The 18644-nt window shown below is 41.1% G+C and overlaps 1 protein-coding gene across 3 annotated transcripts in view; it reads right to left on the minus strand.

Annotated features, from left to right (window-relative positions):
• Positions 1–18644, minus strand: part of KCTD1 (potassium channel tetramerization domain containing 1) — a 99184-nt gene that overhangs the window by 19441 nt on the left and 61099 nt on the right. For 2 of the 3 annotated variants that reach the window (XM_026843126.1, XM_026843123.1), the window contains exon 2: positions 14795–14973. In XM_026843126.1, coding sequence (XP_026698927.1) covers positions 14795–14958 — 164 coding nt within the window. In that variant the 5' untranslated portion in view covers positions 14959–14973. Of the gene's footprint in view, positions 1–14794; positions 14974–15430; positions 15681–18644 lie in introns of those variants that run through there. The other variant, XM_026843125.1, reaches the window with a different exon arrangement.

Genomic DNA, 18644 nt, shown 5'->3' on the forward strand with positions numbered 1-18644 from the left:
GCGCCATTCCTTAAGCATCTTTCTGCATCTGCCCTTGTCCCTGGACATTGGTACCACTGCACAACTCTCCTATCAATAGATTAAATGGCAGCTTGAATGAACTGTAACTGGGACTGAAAAAGCCCTGATCAACAACCAGCACAGGTACGTATGCCGAAAGGCTGTAACTCTGTTACCAACACGAAGAAAAAAAGATAACAATTTAGTGAGAAAAATCCTGAATTTCAGAACTACAGTTTTTCAGAATAATGCAAGTTCCAATATGGGCAGGTTCAGGGAGAGAAAAGGGTTTTAAAAAGTTCTCCTCCATGCTTGCTGAAAATAAAACATGTTACAAAAACCATGCATTACCCCCTCCACTTGTGCAGCTACTTAATACCAATATTTTTGCTCTGTTTCTGAATGTAATGAAATTTTAATTTAGCAGAAATCCAGGTGTTTTGGCAGATTTCTAATTTTTTTCTCTTGCATCACCACAAGGCACAGATATAATTGTTTTCTACTATCTTTACAGGAGATCTACAGAACCACATTATCAAAAGGTACAGAAGCCTGGAAATAGTTTGGGGTAGTCAAGAGCTGCACTGTTTCATCAAAACTCTCCACCCCCACCTCTCCAGAAGCCACCTGTGTTACAATAAACAGTTTGGGGCTATGGGAAGATTCTGATTAATTCTTATTATCTTCCTAAAAAACTACTTTTTGAGAGTTTAGAAGCAGGCAGAAGCAAATTAATGCAATGAATGGAAGGGATCTGGAGAAAGAGAACATCTTAAAACAGCCAACTGACTATGGAGCCAGATCATCTAACTATATTCTCCTGCTAACCACCACATGCACGAAAATCTGTATTTATTTGCATTAACCAAGCAGTCCCACGATGAAAAACTACAGTGCAGTCCTTGGTCACCCACTCTTGCACAGCTTTTCTTCCCTCAGTGTATACCACACCATGCTTACCAAAAAAAAAAAAAAAAAAAAAAAAGAAATCACAGGAGGTGAAATGGACCCGGGTGTCCTTGTTGTGAAGCAGAACCTGCTGATGAGCACCAGCTTCATGATGGGTTTTAACAGGAGGGAGAAGGCACCTGAGGTCAGACTGGGCTCTGTAATATTACCACTGATATTGCAGTGATGTAGTCAATAGAAAAGCAGCAAGGTGACTGAGATTTGCTTGCAGATGCCTCCGTCAGATGCTTGCCCCAAGCGGTAGTGCTCATCAGCTGCGCCCATGAGCCCACACCATCCCTGCATCCAGCAGCCCACCCAGAGATTCAGCTGCAGTGGGCAGCAGCCGCGCAAGCACACAAGTGATCTTTGCTGCCTCTAATTGCCACCAGCCACTACCTACCTGCTTTGATGTTAAAAGACCTCTGGCAGGGATATGCCCCAGGGATTTACACTGCTGTAAGGAAGGAAGGAGACTATGCCAGCAGTGCAAAGACATATCAGTGAGAACACTGACTAAGACTTGAGCCTCACAACAGACTGTCAAAAAGAAGGGGTATTTCTCCACTGTGCTTCAAGGGCTGGTTGATCTTCATTGAAAATCCTCTGCTAAACAATACTGAGGGGTACAGAAACCAGCCAGCATATCACTGCAGATAGCAGCTCAGGCTTCTTAGAAGGATCAAAGTCAGGCAAGACTTTGTCTGTGAACACAGGCAAAATTAAATTCCCCATCTAATTTTGGGTCCACATCACTGGTTTATTATTTATTATCACTGGACACTTAGGCAAGACAAAGCAGGGGCTTCACCTCAACCTCTGAACCAGGGAAAGCTGACAGGAATGCATTCCTGCTGGCTGAACCCTGCAGAGTCACTTCTTAGCAGGCTCTCCCCTGCACTACCCACCCTCCCACTCTGCTCCCTCACCGCTGCAAGTGTTCTGTTACTACAGCAGAATAATGTTAGGACAGTGATGAGGAAAATGAACTCTGCTATGATGGATGTGCCCTCATTTCAGACATACATTTAGTCAGCAACGTGCTACAACAAACTTGACCTTTATCAGGACTAGATTTCCCTGACTTCTTTTCAGGACCTCACCCCATTTATTTTGTTCTGTCGGCAGCCTCTGCAATTTCCAACTGATAAAGCTTTCATCACCGCTCACCTTTCCCAGAGGAAGCATGCTGCAAAGAAAAATACTCAGGCATGCAAGGTCAAGGGACAAAGTCCTTCCTGCGGTCCTTCATAGCAACAGAAAGGTCCCTTGGAAGAAATATTCCCGGAGGAGCTGCAGCCAAGCTGTCCCAATGGGGAGCACCCTGGCACGCCCCAGCAGAGCTTCTGCAGGCTCAGGGACAGGTTTGGAAGTCGACATGACTAATTTTCTTCTTTGGATGAGAACTGTGCTACCAGTTTTATGCTTTTTGCATGGTACAGAAGCCTGGTTTATGTTCGTCGCTCTCAGGGCCCTTCATGTTTGTCATGTTTCCAGGACTTCATTGAGAGAGAGAAGGAAGAAGGACTCGCACCTCTGATTTAACTACTTAGCATTTTAATAGGAAATAAAGTGACCCATATGGAAGCTAAACACAATTGAAAGTCACAGTCATACCAGCTCCTTCTATTTTCAAACCAATGATTTATGCCTTGCAATGATACCAGACAAGCAGCGACTTCCAATAACATCCTTTTCACCCTTCCTTTTGTTGAGCCTACCGAAAAGAAAAGCATGAAACATACCTGATTAGGGCTTTTATTTCTACTTCCCAAGCTGGGAATTAAACACTCACCTGGAACCAGACCTCTGCAGTCCAGAGAGCAGCATCCATTCAGCTTCAGAACGCTACACCATTAATCCAAAGCGGAAGCGGGAAAGTGCAATTGTAGCTCTGCTGATGAGTTTATCAGGGTTAGCTACTAAGCAAGAAAAGACTGGTATGAAAGTCATGGCCCAAGGCCCAGCTTTATGAGACAGCAGTATTAGAAACTGGGAAAATGAGAATGCCTGATAAAAAGTGGAGCCTCCGAATACGCTTTAGCTACAGAAAAGCAGCAGTTTGTTTTTTTTTTCCTCTCCCTTTCCTGTGAGTTAGGTCTTCCTTGGGGGAAATACAAGCAGAGAGGTACTTTTCCTACCACCACTCCCCAAGCTTACATCTTTCTAGAGTAACATTTACCACCACTTCCCTACTAGTGTATTGCCTTTGCACCAAAAAGACGAACACTGTCGCAGGGTTCACCTCTGTGGCAGCATGCTGGAGCCAACGTGACTCCCTACCGTGTTACTGCAGCAGGGACGGAAACTGCCATGAGCAGGGGTATGGCACAATACCTTAGTCAGGATTTGGAAGGCCAGAGGGAAGATTAACATTCAGGGGAGCTTATTCAAAGGAGAAGCTAGTAAAGTAAAAATAAACCTTAATATTTTGTAAGGGATGAGGACACTGGTTTTGAAAACATTAACAAAACATGAGAAAAACCTACTTAAAAGTCAGACACTGGCCTATCAGAAGCCAGTCATGATGGGCAGTAAAATGTTTGGAAAAACTAGAAGAGGACAGTAAATACAGTCCACATGTTTGAGCAGTATACACGCTAACTGTCTACTTTTCATACTCTTGATGGTGACTTCAGCTGCATGCAGCTGTATCCACAGCACTTGGAGAACAAGCAAATCATCCTGTTTCAAACATGAAGCATGAGCAGTTTCATATGACAAGCTCCAAGTATAAAATTTCTTTAAAAATAATTTTTTCTAAAACTCTGAAATTGTACTCAGAATTTAATAGCACAAATCAATCGGGCAATAGCTTTTGAGGCTGCAGAAGTGTTAGTGGTAGAACACTTAACATCACAGTGTTATCTAATCTCTCCCCAGAAGTCAAAAATTGTGACTAAACCCTTCCAACATAGACATAGCCTGAAATTCTATGTCAGAAGTATGTCCAATTGCATTTGGCAACCCTTAGTCAAGAGAGAGGCTGCTTATAATTGGATGAATATTTGAAGTGCTTCATTATTCATGTAGGAAGGCTAGGTAAAAAAGTGTTTTGTAGTCCCAAGACACTGGAGGGTGTGTGTTATTGGGTAATAACCAATTAGGAATGTTGACAGTGCTCTGCCTTTAGGATCACCCTGGCCAATAAAGCACCTGGGTGTATGTTGTTGTGCAAAGGCACACACCCACTGCCTACTGCTCAGTTTATTTAAGCAAACGTTTCACCAGAGGAAATGGAAGACACCTCAAAGGATGTGCATTTGACAACTCAGTTGCATGCAAAAATACTGCTTCTTCATTCTTTCCTCTGCCCTCCAAAAATATATTTTTTCAATAACACTTCTGAATTATTGATACTACTAGTTATTGGAAACAAAGCTGATTTTTTTCTCTGTTTTATTGCATATAATCTACCAAAGAGCAACATCCTTATTATTTGCAGTACAGAAACACCAACAGCAAAAGATCAGCTCCTAACCAAATAATCTGGCAAAAACCACCACTATGCCATAAGTAAATACTGCAAACTCAGAACAACAGAAATCAAAGATCTTCCCTTCATGCTAGCCTAAGAAAAACAAATGAATCATTAGTACATACAGGCATGCAGAAGATTTAAAATTCCAGTGTTTAAAAACTAACAGTTCTGATGCTAGCTCACAAGAACCAGAAATTCAGCACCAATTCAGCTCATGATAGAGCACTCCAACCCTTTCCCTACACCCCTAAAACAAGGCTAGAATTCATTGATGGTACAAACACTGATTCTTCCTTCCTCCTTTATTTTCTTTATCATTGTAATGCAAAAAAAAAATCTGAAAGTTTGTATTCTGATCGAAAGCAAAGCAATTTTATACAAGATGCCTGACAGGGCTTTCATACCTACAAAAGAAACATTCAAAACTTTTCCTGAATGATTTGCTTGTTTCAGACATGTAAAATATGAATTCCATTTGTTATAAGGAGGAACATATCAGTTTTTCTGCAGCTCTCATTTTCTGGTTTGTATCATATTTAGCCTGTCCTATGGCACTGACAGTACTGCAGCATTTTCTCTGAAATCCCCTGAACAGCACCTCACCCGCTCCCCCATGTATCACAGATGATGATGTTCTGATGAAGCATCACACATGGGCCCTCAAGATAATGGATTCAATGGGATACACTTAAAAGATCATTTTTCTCTTTTGTATTGACTGCTTGCGCTGCTCTAAGACAGGAAGGGCTTTCATTTTTTATGTAAGCTGTAAGACCCCGAGGGCCCTCTAAACTGTTTAAGAGGGATCAATTTTCAGATGGGTAGAAGGGGCCCAGTAGACCTTCACAGTTTGGAACGCCTTCTTCCCCTCAGATTGCCGACAAGTTTGGGCGAACCTAAAACCAGCTCTCAGCAGAGCCGCTCTCTGGCATGGCAGCGCTTCCTACTGTTTCAGATTCGTGGCTAGCATTCGCACAGAACTATAATTTATTGTATGCATACAGGGAATAAAATAAAAAAATAATAAAAAAAAAAGCTTTGCAGAAGCAAAATAATCACTATTGCTGATGGAGATAAACAGCAATAGAGCTGCTAAGCAAAGCAGTCCTTGGCACGGGTGTAGCGGCAGGAAACCATTACCCCGTGACAAGGGTTTAATACACTGACATTGCTGCAATTACATCCAGGCAACCTAACAAAACAAATTCATAGTATGGCAGAAAATATTTCCAATTCAACATTGCAACATTTATTTTTTAATTACAGCACAAAGACGACTTTTGGGGTGTGGAAGGACGTAATCCATCATTTGCTCTGAAGTGACACACTTATGGCAAATGCTGTGTCCTATGACTTTCTATGCCACAAGAAGTAACTACAAGCAATTTCTTAGGTGAGGAATGCAAAGGGTTTGGGTGTGGTCCCAGGAGATGCTGCTTATCCCTCCATCTCCCTCCGTGTCAGCAGGAGCCGAGGGCAAGCCAAGTGTTGCTGCACCGGCACTTCAATCACTCCTCCTGTTTCATGCGTGTGTCACACAGCTTGTGACAGCTCTCTACCTGCAACGTGCCTCATATGAAAAGAGTTTTTACCGTTCAGATATGGCCTGTGTGAGAACACAAATACAATTTTTAATTAAAAAGAATGGAATTTTAATAGGTCACTTAAAGAACAATTATGTCTACCATTTGACTGACAGGCATGTCACATTTTAACATGAAAACCCCACTGGGGTCTAAGAGGTAGAATTAATCTTTATAAATTGATGAACTACTAAAGTATACCCCATTGCATTTAACACTGCTCAACCATCTCATCTTATGAACAAAACGCCTGCATCTTTCTATTACTCTCCCCTTTCACCTTTTATAATCCTTCACAAACAGAAAGTTTTTGATTCTGAACTGAATTTGATTTTGGAAACTGAATTGCCAGTGCTGCTCTCCTCCACTGAGTGTCTGTTCTGCAAAATGCAGTGGTATGTAGAAATATAAAAGATAGGTCTTCGGTAATTAGCCTGGGTACCAGACGTGGCACAGCTGAGTTAGCTGGAAGCAGGATAAACGAGTCCAGGTGGAGCATTGTGCTATATTGCTTTGAGCACCTGAGGTAGCCCAAGTGTCTACGCACACAGCACTGCACAGTGAAAGGACTGGGTGGGAAGGTGACCATGAACCCACTGTCTTCCTTAAGGCATACCTCAAGGAGTAGCTACAAGCTACAGGAGCCCCTCAGCTCTCTGAAGCAGGCAGAAGTGCCTTCAAAGTTCCTAGAAAATTGTCCAAATGAGTGTAGACACAACAGTTCTGGAAGAGTCCTACGGACTCAAGCTAGTAGCAGCTGGAAATAGTTTATTTGATTACCGATTTAAAGACTCAATGAAAGAGATCGGTGAGTCTCAGAGCATCCTTTCAACTGACGCCACTAAGAGCAAAAGCATATCTATAAAATATGCTGGCTCCTTAACTACTCAAAGAAAGCTCACCATTAACAGGAGGCAAAAAACCAAGGATGTGTGGGGAGAAAGGAACAAGCAATCAATGTGACTTGATCTAGCCAGGTAAAGATGACTTGTGAACTTTGTGAGCTCTGACTCCTTCCAACAGATATAAAAGTGTAAATGAAAAAGAAAGGAAGACAAAGCAATGAGGGAATTCAGATGATAAAAGTGGAGTCAATGATCAGAGTGGAATGGGGATAGAAGAAAGATACTGAGTAGCAGGAGTCAAAGAGACAGTGACATCCTGAGAGTTGTAGACTAAAGGGAAAGAAAGATTGAATACAAAAGACAAAGGAAAAATAAAGCTTGCCAGGTGACAGTCATCTGGTTATGACATTTGAATAAACTGCAGACCAGTTAAGTTAGAGGAGACATCCACATAACAGGAGCTACTGACGTTCCCCTAGCCAACACAGCATTTATGTGTTATTTGCATTAAAATGAGTGCAGTAAACTATTGGGTCCTAAGCAGTTTTCACTATTTCCTATGCAACCCTTGCAAATACATCCCCAAGTAGCAAGCAGACTTGTATACATGAAACCCAGCCAGAAGGTTGATCATTACCAGAAAGAAGTAAGCCAGAAATTGGAATCTATATCCTAAAGCTCCAAACACACCCAAGAGGTGGCCGGGTGTTGACGGTAAAACTGGAAGCTGAATGTTTACTTCTGCAATTACATACAGATGCCAATTTGCGTAGCAACCACGTTGCAATTTATGAAAGACCAGTGGAGCACAAACAGCTCATGTGGGAACCGAATGAGAATCTAGTGCTAACATAGAGATGATCCTGAGTGCAAGGACTGAGTACAGCAAAAGGCAAACCAAACCACTGAACCTCAAGACTATGGCTCAAACCTTGGACCCTATCAGAAATGACCAATAAGCAGAATACTTCAGTGCCACCTCAGTTTCTGGTGGGCTTTTCCCTATCAGACCAGCAATACCCATAGACTCAGCACTCCTTTTTCTTTCCCAAGTATTTTCTTGGTCAGTTAGAATGAGAAATACTGTTTGGGTGCCTTCAGTCTGGTTTATAAAGCTACTGAATAGAAAGGTGCAAACACTACAACAACAAACTTTCTCATAGACAAATTTCCATTCACAGAGCTGATACCAAGCAGCCTCTGCAGTGAAAGGATTTCTCAGAGCACAGACCCTTCAACTAGTTATTGACAACATCCCCTCTCCTTGACTTACAGATTGATCCAACCCATAGAAATTCATCCAATCCATACACAAGCCTACTGGGAAAGGGATCTATGAGCTGTACTGGCAATATGAATTTTCTTCTTTCCCATCAAGAAAAATGTCTGCTACTCCAGAGGGCTACTAACCTCAGAAATAAGGAGCTGAAGCATTTACCTTTGTAACACTCCTGAATGTAGACATTTATTCCCCTGAGTATCTCCATCCACACTGTCATAGCTGTGAAGCCATAGTTAAGCATGGCATGAACCCCTGCAGTATCAAGCCTGCACACCTACTTTCTCTGGGTCTGTGTATGTGCAAAGAGTACTCTAACAATCCATTATCTTGATTTTGCTCTCATTTCATGATTTGAGTGCAAAAGCATTGAACAAGTACAAACCACTGCTTTTTATCCTCCAAATAAATAATACACAAACCCACTTTCATTGACACTCAGAACAGGAAGACATCAACTCCGTGGCCCCTTTCAGTGATGACTCACCACCAGTTACTGACCACATGATGCGAGAACCTGCTAATCTGATCGTGCTATTTCTTTCACCGAGTCACCAGCCACAAGCAACAGCAACAACTTGCTGACCTTACAAGTTAGATGTATTACAGGACTAAGATTTGGAAAATACTCAGTTCTACTAAGGCAACAGTGATCTGACCTGTGGTGATCATTAATTGAGGCAAAATGAGGTCAATATATGCCCTAAATTCAATATACACACCTAGATACAATTCATCTTGGTTCAGCCAGGACCAGAAAACACCCCTCTGAGCTCTTTATTGACAGATGTGTGTTACAAAAGATTTCTCTTTACAATATCAGTTGTGTAAATTCTCTTGATTTTCTTGAAATAAGCATAAATTATACCATCATTCACAGTTCTGTTTCATTTTTCCCCCAAGTTTGTATATGTGGTTATACCCACCAAAACAACTGTACTGCCTAACTGTATTGAGTTCAGTCCTCATGAATCAACATTTAATTTTTCACTAATACATGTTACTGATGATACCAGCATCATTAACTGTTTCTATCTCAGTTACTGGCATCTATAAATATTTATGCTTAGAGATAGTAATCTTTTACACTTTCACTCACCATCCCAAAGCATTCTACAAATTGCTTTTTTGTTAACATCGGTAGGAAGCAACCAAAGCTCAAAGTTAAATTAGTTATCTTGGGTCAGAGAATGGGTCAGTGAGAGAATCAATGTACCTTCCTATCCCAAGCCCTCCCTTTCCCTCACCACAAGGCCATGCAGCAATCAAATGACGAAATATAAAAGGTGAATAACTAGATGAGCAAGCCAGGATAGGCAACGAAGATTAAACTGAGCCTCTGCCAACTTCTGCTTATTCCCCCGCTGCCAGGAATGTTACAAAATCTTAAAAATCTGGAACCTGGACCATTCACGCTAATGCAACAGACAGACATAGTGAACAGCAATATTGAAAACTCTTAAGGAAGCTTGCTTTTTACAACCTGCAACACAACGTTTGATCTCAAAAAGTGCAAGTCTACTGTAGTGTCACAGTGATTTAAGAACTACCACCTCATCAGGCTTTGATGTTGCTACCATAGAAAGATCACCAAATACCTCCACAGACAGAGATGTACCTTTCAGGAAGATGAATCCAAATAAGGAGAGTGGAAATAAAGATGTAGTAACACCTACTCTGGCAGTATTTCCTTTAAAAAAAAATATCCCCCAATGCTTATTAGTCACAGAAATTTTGATTTATTTCTTTAAAGAATTATCATCGCTTACAGCAGTGTGAGAGGTACTATCCAAGGTGAGTAGGAAACTTGTTATGGGGCTGCTCTTGTGGAGGTGTTACAGAGAGCCCTACGCAAAGTGCAGAACACCCGCACCACAACAGATCTCCTACTGAACAGTAAGTCTCCAGCACAGCAGTGCAAATGGCAGAAGTTTGAACTAAGGGCCATGTTGGTGTCTTATTTTGGAACTGGGGACAGTCTATAGACAACAGAAACTGCTAAAGCTCTGAAACAGGTAAACAGTGCTAACCTGTCTAATTCATAGCACATCCTTGGAGGTCTACCTATATAACCTATGAAGGATAAGCCTTGCTCGCAAATTGTTGAAAAAGGCCAAGGACAGTCTGAGCATTCTGTGCTCTCAGTGCAGAAGAAACCCTTACAAACAAACAAACAAAAAAAAAAGCCAGTGTCCTAACTGGATCCAAGTGTGTGAAATTTAATTTCCCTGAGGGCTGAGAGTGAAGATTGGGTAAGAAAACTGGGACATGAATGGATTGGTTCATATGAAAACCTGAAACAGCCCTGGGCAGAAATTTGGAAGTATTGTGAAATACCTTATAAGAAGAATTCATCTTCATATGCAGGGAGTAACTCAAGATGGGAGATGTAGCAACACAAACAGATACCCCATAAGGTTGTACAAAGAAATATATACAAGATTTTAAATTAAATTTTCCCATTCTGGGGTGAGAATACAGAATATGGCAATTCAATGCCATGGTGTTATGCAAATATTTGTATGAGATGACTTGGACAGAACTCATTGAAAGTCCAGATGCTTTGAACATGAGACAGACAACACTGCTGATATTGCTGATATCAGAGATATCAGACAGCTGATGCTCATATGATCGAAGTTAAACATCTCTCCATTTAGTTCTGATAATCAGCTGAGGTTGTCTTAGCCTGGTGCAGTATAACTTTTGGCAGATAACATACAGACAGCATTAAGGCTGAGAGAAGTAGGAACGCCAACTCCAAGTGAGACGATAAAGCACTAAAAGGAGAGTAAGCTGCTCAGGTACAAATATCAGCATTAACAGGCCTGTGCTTCCTCTGTTCATAATCATAAATCCTAAAACTTCAACCAATTTTTCTCAGACTCTCTGGTGACCACAGGGAACAATGGGACAGCATGCATGTGCCTCAGTTCTCACGGAGAAAGGCTCCTTTAGCAGACCCTCATCTTGTGCCCATCTTCCCTCAAATAAAATGAATGAGGTTTTTTTCTCGACAGTAGAAAGCAGACCTATTTTTTTAAAACCTTCACTTACAAAACCAAAATTAAAAAAATTAGTGCACCCAAATCTGTAACAGATAACTTTGTGTTGCCTAATATCATCCCGCAGATCTGGTAATTTAAATTAAACCAAAGGTTGTTGAGAATAGGAGGCCAAGTTCTAGTTCAAACCAGAGCAAATTACAAAACTGTAAGACTTCTCACAGAATATAAAAAATTTGTTTGGTTCATTCACATGGACATATGAATAACCATTAGTCCTCAGCTCAAAAACAGGAGGAACAATCTGTACGTGGATGAATGCATCAAAGTCTACAGTCTTGGTGGAGAGAGCTACACAAAAGGACACCTGTCCCCTCCTCAGGAATTTAAAGAAAATTACCATCTCTTTCAGCAAACTGACCTTACATTAGGTATTTTTGGTAGATAAACTGATTCAAATTGCCTCTTCTTGAAGCCTAAGTCTGGTAAATTGTATCATTCACAGCTTCATGAGATCATGTCTGAGGCACGGTCTCACTGGTGTCTTGGGAGAACCTAAAGCACGTTGACAAGATAAAATAATCACAGAATCTTCCTTGTGAAAACAGTAGGTTCTCCCAGTCTGGAATATAACTAGGCTCCTTTGAAATCTGTGCTATGGGATTTTTAAATGGTTGGGGTTTTTTTTGGTTGTTTTTTTTTTTTTAGCATTATTTCAGCTTCAGTATATAAAATTCTGGGAATACTCAATTCAAACCATCTATTAGATAAGTTGCTTCTCTGTTGGATTGCTTCACTGTGTCAGCCTTTTGCCAAAACACAGATAGGCTCTAATTCCTTGGATTCTTCAATCGGAAGAGCATTTGAGGGAAGCCCTCAATGGTCTTTCCATAGCAAAGGGCAGGGACCCAGCATCAGTAGCAAGATGCTTTTATAGTCACACCTGCTTTTCTTTGGAGGAATGAATGGATACCTACCAGGATGCATTTTACACATCCAGGCACAAACCAGGTTGGGGGGACTAACAAAGAAAAGGAGCCCTGAAAACTACAAGTCTTTACACCTGACATCATTTAAGGAACCCTTTTTAAAAGTACTCTTTCCAATTCCTACTCTACTGTCCAGGAAGGAGAAAACAGGCACAAGATGAGATGCTATTGAACCCAAAAGGAGAAGGAAGAGTACACTTGCTCCAAAGCAGAGACTGCTCTATCAGGATAGGTCTCCTTCACACCAGCAAGTCACAGTGACTCCAAAGCTGCTTGTTTGGATATCACCCTTTCAATCTCACAAAGAAAGATGACTCTGATACCTGGCCCACAGATGAAAGGTTCATTCTAGGCTTCTGGCCCTTAGACTACATGTAATACGAGTCAGAAGCCTAATGACTTTCATGTCTCAACCTGTTAGATGCTAGAGCCTGCAACCTATGCCTTGACTCATCCCTGGAGCAGTGCTCTTTCAGGCAAGATAATCAAGACCTTATTTTTCATAGACAATACTTCATATGACAGAAAGCCTCAGGAGGCTTCAACTGGCCCAAAGGTATCTATGAGACCCTGCCTTAGTTTTGATCTCATTTACACATGTGATATTGGCAGAAAAAAGAAAACATGCAAGCAATGTTGACCAAAGCCTTGGATTATTTAACAAAGTTAGACTGTAGATATAGACTGACCGGTTCAGGCTCCAAGGAACAATTTGTATTAAGGTCCAAGCATTACTGCATAATTTTTATCCAGCACTCACTACGTATGTATAGGTATAACATACACACAGACATTGGAAAAAAATGTTAAGGTAAAATCTCACAGATTAAACCCATACAACTCTATCACTATTTCCAGCTTATTGCTTCATGCCACTGTCTTGACATCCAAACGAGTTTAATAATTGCTCTTTTGAAGCTGCTAATGTTAAAAAAAAAATCTCTCAAATTCTGGAAGTGGCTGGGAATTCCAGGTTCTAACAGCTACGCTGGAAATATTCAGTCATCAAGGCATTCAAAAGACACTTACTGTCAGAACTGAAACATAAACCATGTCAGAATGACTTGAAACAGAATGAGTATCACTCAGAGTTTGGGTTTTCTTTAAATTATGTTTGAAGAGCTTTAAAATGTTTAATTTATTAAACCGGTTTTGATACTACAGGCATAGCTTCCACTTTCAAGTGCTACAATGGCTCAATTGAACACTGAATACATTAAGCTTAAATTCCACTGCCACCATACACACATGAAAAACATTTTAGTGTTTCTTCACTTAAAGTAATATGCTGTTCCAGTGAATGTGACATGGAAACAGAAGCTGCATGTATTAATAGCAGCAGCCTCTTACTGCACACACAAGAGCTTCAGACATCATCACTACTCCCAACTACTAAAAAACGCTAAGTAATCACAACTCCCAGTAGCTGAACACAAGCAGGTCCTAAAAAAGAACAGTTCAAGTTTTCCTAGACTTTGCTTCAATCTCTCCTGGCAGGCCTGCACTTTGGTATGGCTTCTGTTATTTCCCTCTGCCTGGCCTTGAGGAATTTGTCTTAAGAAAGTCCATGTGCCCAGCTGTTTCTCTTTCTTACGTCTTTATTTACTGTTCTCTTCCTCTAGCCCAGTCAGCATCTAGTGTCAGAAGCACTACTCCAGTTCCATCTAAAACTACATAGGCAACACCTCAAAGGTAGTAGTACCAGTGAAACCCATGCTTAGAACAAAATGATATCCCAAGAAGTGCACCTTGTACCTTCTGGAAAGGCAAGTCAGAGCTGTGGGATCAAGAAACTCACATACACCCCACCACCACCCCACCCCCCAAATGCTGGAAAGACCATGAAGGTAACACTGCCTTCCCTCTAGAGCCGGGTCAGGTGGTGAAGGGCAAGGTATAGACTAATACCAATCAACACCTGCTAAATGATAACCAACTCTTAGAATTACAGTATCACTACAGTGTTTATCTGCCATCACCACTATGTAATATCCACACACACTGTGTTCAGTACACTGCTGTTTTCTTAAAGCTCCACTCTTATTTCATGTACTCTACATATACCACTTGCTCATACATACAGAAGTTTTCTAACTGCTTAATACCAGTAAGCTTCCAGTCACAAATGTTTCATTCAGAAGGTACATGAGAGTTGAGTCTAATTATCTGAAAAGTCCTAAGATTCTATAAAAAGTATTTAGCTAATGCTGTCCTATATTTTGTTACATTCAACCTTCCTCAAGTGACACATCTGAGATCACACTTTGACAGTACAGGAGAGAGGTTATGGTTCCAAAAGAAACAAATACCCCAACACCCCCACCTTTCCTTCAACGCAGTGTCACTACAGTTTCGAATGTAATAAATCACAGAACGGGTGCCCTGGCATAAAACCAGAATTCTAGGTGGTAGAAAGTATGTGCTCTTTACTATTGACTTTGCTTTAGTACATACACATAGGTATTTGCAGAGCGCCGTATCTCTGAAACAGGAGAGCAGGGAAAGAAAATTCAGTCTCTAACCTCCCACAAACAAAGAAACCTAATTTAATTTCAGAACAAAAGGAACTATATTTTTCATTCTGAGACAGAACCAGGACGTCCAAGCGTGAAATGGAAGAAAAGGAGTTGCCAAAGACATGCAGAACAAGATTTTTAAAGTTACCTGGAATCGGGATATTTTGTAAGCGTGGCCAAGCTGCTGGTATACATGTGCCCACCCACATCAATGTGAACTGGTGCGTTGGATTTTGTGAGCTGTGCTGGAGTGGGGATGCCTTGATTGTTCAATGGAGATGCAGGGGATCTAGTGATCAGAGGTCTTGACATATTGGGCCGACTGTCCTGTGGAGAGATAGACCTGGGTTAATGATGTCCTTAAAAACCTCACAGAAACCCACAGTCTCCAGTCAATAGCACTGGCTCATAGTCTCAGCTTATGATTTTTATCTTATTAAAGCACAGACAAATATTTGGCAGTTTTTAGAGTCAAACTAGCTCTAAGAGTCTTAACTGGCTACGTTTCAAATAAGTAGGGGAAAATGCCATGATAAAACCCACAAAGTAGAAATCATGTTCAATAAAACAAGCTCTTCCTGAATATTGCTCATGATAGACAACCCATACAAAAAACCCCCTCATTCTTGTATTCAAGAGCTGATAAATGTTCTGACAGAAAGAGCTGCAGACAGAAAGAGCAAGAACAATTACTACTTCCCTTAATTAAGACGACCCCAGGTAGACTTTCTGTTCCTTCCCAAGCCCTCCGTCACTGCCATACAGTCAGAACAGAAATACAAACCCTCAACTCCTCCATCCTGCACACTCTTCTCTCGAACTCCCAATTCACATAGCACGGAAACAGAAGCAGAAACACCTGGACTAGTCAACTGCTCATGGACTGCAGACCACTGGACATCGACAGCCTTTGAGAGAGACATTTTCCATTTAAAAGTTATACGTATGGCGACAGATGCCCCCGTGTGCCCCGCATAGGCTGCAGGTCTGAACGACTTCCCAAGGCAGGCGAGCTCCGAGAGCAGAGCGGGAGCCGATGCTTTGCTGATGAAACCAACTTTTAGTCACAAAGGAAGAGATGTAACGCCAGCAAACAGCAGACACAGCCTGTGCGCGCGGCGGGTGGGGCAGGGCAGGGCGATTTGCTGGAGCCAGTAAGGCAGGCTGCATTCAAAGTTGGGGATTAAAATAGAAATGCATTTGAGAGCGGTTTTGAGACAACCCCGCTTTCGACTGAAGGAAAGCTCCGTACGGGTGGAATCTTATAGGGATGCCTTGAGAACTAAAAGCCCTTGCAAATTACTAAGTTTTACATTTAAAAGGTAAGCAAAGCAGTGAGAAGTCAGATACACTTCATCACAAAACTCTCTTTGTTCTTTCGACACGTCTTTCAGCTGCAAAAGGTAATGGATTCCTTGTAAACATCTCTGCAGAGCTGGGCAGCACACCTCACAGAAGCAGAGCACGGCCATGAGAGAGAGTTACAGGGTATTCAGACCAGCAAAGTCTGCCACTGCTGAAAACATAATTTCTCCATTTTTCATGGCTGTTAAAGACTCAAACCATAAAGGCAACATGAGCCAGGTAAATGTCTAACTGAAATGATTTACAGGCCAATGTTGCACAATAAATCCAAGTAATATGTAACAAAAGGCATCTATAAACCACAAGGTACTTAACTAATTTTCTTTCATACGCAAAAGCAAGCTTAGGTCAAATACTGATAAAAATGAAGAGGATGAAGAAAAATACCTAGTTTAGATGTTTAGGGGGAGAGTTGGGTTTCTTCTGTTTCTTTATAAGCAGAAGTTAATATAAATCTGCAGAAATACCATGCTTAATCACTACAATTGCTTGAGGAGGTGCCTGCAGCACAATGAAGACAAGTCCAGACAAAATAAGGTACACACGCTATGCAAAACTAATGTCTGCCATAAATGCTATGTGGTACAACCACCACCCAAGATGCTACTGATCTGCAGTATGATATTTAGTAAAATAATGAAGAAAAAATTAAAAACAACTGTTAAGGTGAAAGTAAGAAGGCAAGGAGTGATACCAACCAGGGGAAAAAAAAAAAGCACGTGTTGGACGATTAGCAGGAAGAAAGCAGTGAGTGTGAGGAAGGGAACTTAAAAGCAGACAACCAGTTTGGGAAAAAAAAAAAATCATCAAGAAAGGCTGAGACTACACCAAAAAACTAATTCTGTAACTTGTACGAGACAGACACCACCACCTCCCTTAGCAGGATCCTCTCTGGCAGAAAAACACAGCCTCGTTGCAATTTAGCACACTGCAGCACCACCGAGTCTGTAATAGTTTTTCAATTGGACACATTCTCCTCTATACCCTGCCTGGGGCTGCTCAGGAGAAAATGAACAGATTTGCAGGGTTAATATTGTAGTTAGGCTGGGACCTCATTCAGCATAGCTGCGATAGCTCTGGCTGCATGAAATGGTAGAAGAATGTGTAGTATAAACATCACTGCCAGGATGGGAGATAGGTCAAAGGACTGTGGGCATTTTACAAGGAAAAAATAAAATACAAGAAAAGGGAACCAAATTTTCCAAAAATGAGACATAACCAAGCTGCCATTTACACAATTTACCTACTAAAACTCCCAAGAAATAAAACCGCTTTATAATAAAACCTTTTGCTTTCTTATTTCACCCTCCTCCTTTTCAACATCCCCCCTTCAAGTTACCTGCATTTATTGTGCCTCAAGAAACAACGCCCATCTGCTCAATGTTTAGATATTAAATACAATAATTCTAACCTTGTTCCAGCCTTAGCTCACAAAACACATTTCACTGGATAAAACCAGTTCACCACTGTTTTGGAGACCACTTCGAAATGAGCAATGGTATTTCTCTGTAGTTGCCCCAGAGAAATTAAAGCAGAAAGCGGATTTGAGAACCAAGTGCTTAAATAAAACAGATTCTTTTATGTGGCATAATCCACTAGCACAGCCACAGTACAGAAAATCACCATCCAATGGGTACAGCCTTAAGATCACTCTGAAATTTAACACATCAGAGTCAAATCATTGCACTAGTTAACTCACTGTATTGGTGGGTCATCTATGGAAAGGATAACACGGGGCAAACAGTCTCTCTGAAGGAACGTGCGTTTCTTCAGAGCTTGAATTGGATTACTGCAAACATGTAAGTGAAAAAGCTTAGGTAAAAAGTGGCTAGAACAAGGACCTGCTGGTAAATTAAGCTTCTACTACCTAAAGCGATTACAAATATAATTCCTTAGAAACAGTTACAGGAGAAGAGAATCAAGTCATAGAAACTAAAGTCAGTGGGATCTAGCAAGCTATCTAGAACAGCTGACAACAAAAAGGATCAAAAAGCTCTTCAGAAGCCTTTCTTGGTGTGCTTGGTGTCAGGCAGGTGAGGCTTGCACCCAGGAAGAGTTTATAGCCCAGCCATGGCTGTTCCCACACGGGAGATCACAGAGTTTTTTTGTCTGCCTCAGGAACCGCACCAACTTTATTCACAAGTGGGACACAAAGTACAGCTAGCGCCTGTGCAGGCTGCATGGGCAGCGACCTTCCTGATTTGTCAACAGTCCCTTTTTCACCTGGTACTTTTTCTTCTTAAATATTTTAATGTTTACCCTACAAAAAAATCACAGGTTTTACAACAGTTCCCATGGACCAAAATACTTCAAATACACTGTAAAACATTTATCATTATTAGTACTTAAAGATTATTTTTTTTCCCTAACAACTTTAAAAAAAAAAAAAAAAAAAAGCAGGTTTAGGGAATTAAGGTCAAATAAAACTTTTCAGTTTTGGCTCAGCATACAGAAATACTGCTCTGTTAGAGCAGTTTGAGGCTTCTCCACTTTCTTGCTGATATTTAAAGGAGTCTTTTAACAACAAGCAGTTTGTAGGCCCAGGTCTTTTGAGTATACCTGAACCTGCTTCTCATTTTGTGCTCTAGGCAAACCTTCCCGTAGGCTCAACAGAAGCAAAAGCAGTCCTGCTT

The sequence above is a fragment of the Athene cunicularia genome (assembly GCF_003259725.1).
Source record: "Athene cunicularia isolate RWA chromosome 2 unlocalized genomic scaffold, athCun1 chr2_part1, whole genome shotgun sequence".
Classification (NCBI taxonomy): domain Eukaryota; kingdom Metazoa; phylum Chordata; class Aves; order Strigiformes; family Strigidae; genus Athene; species Athene cunicularia.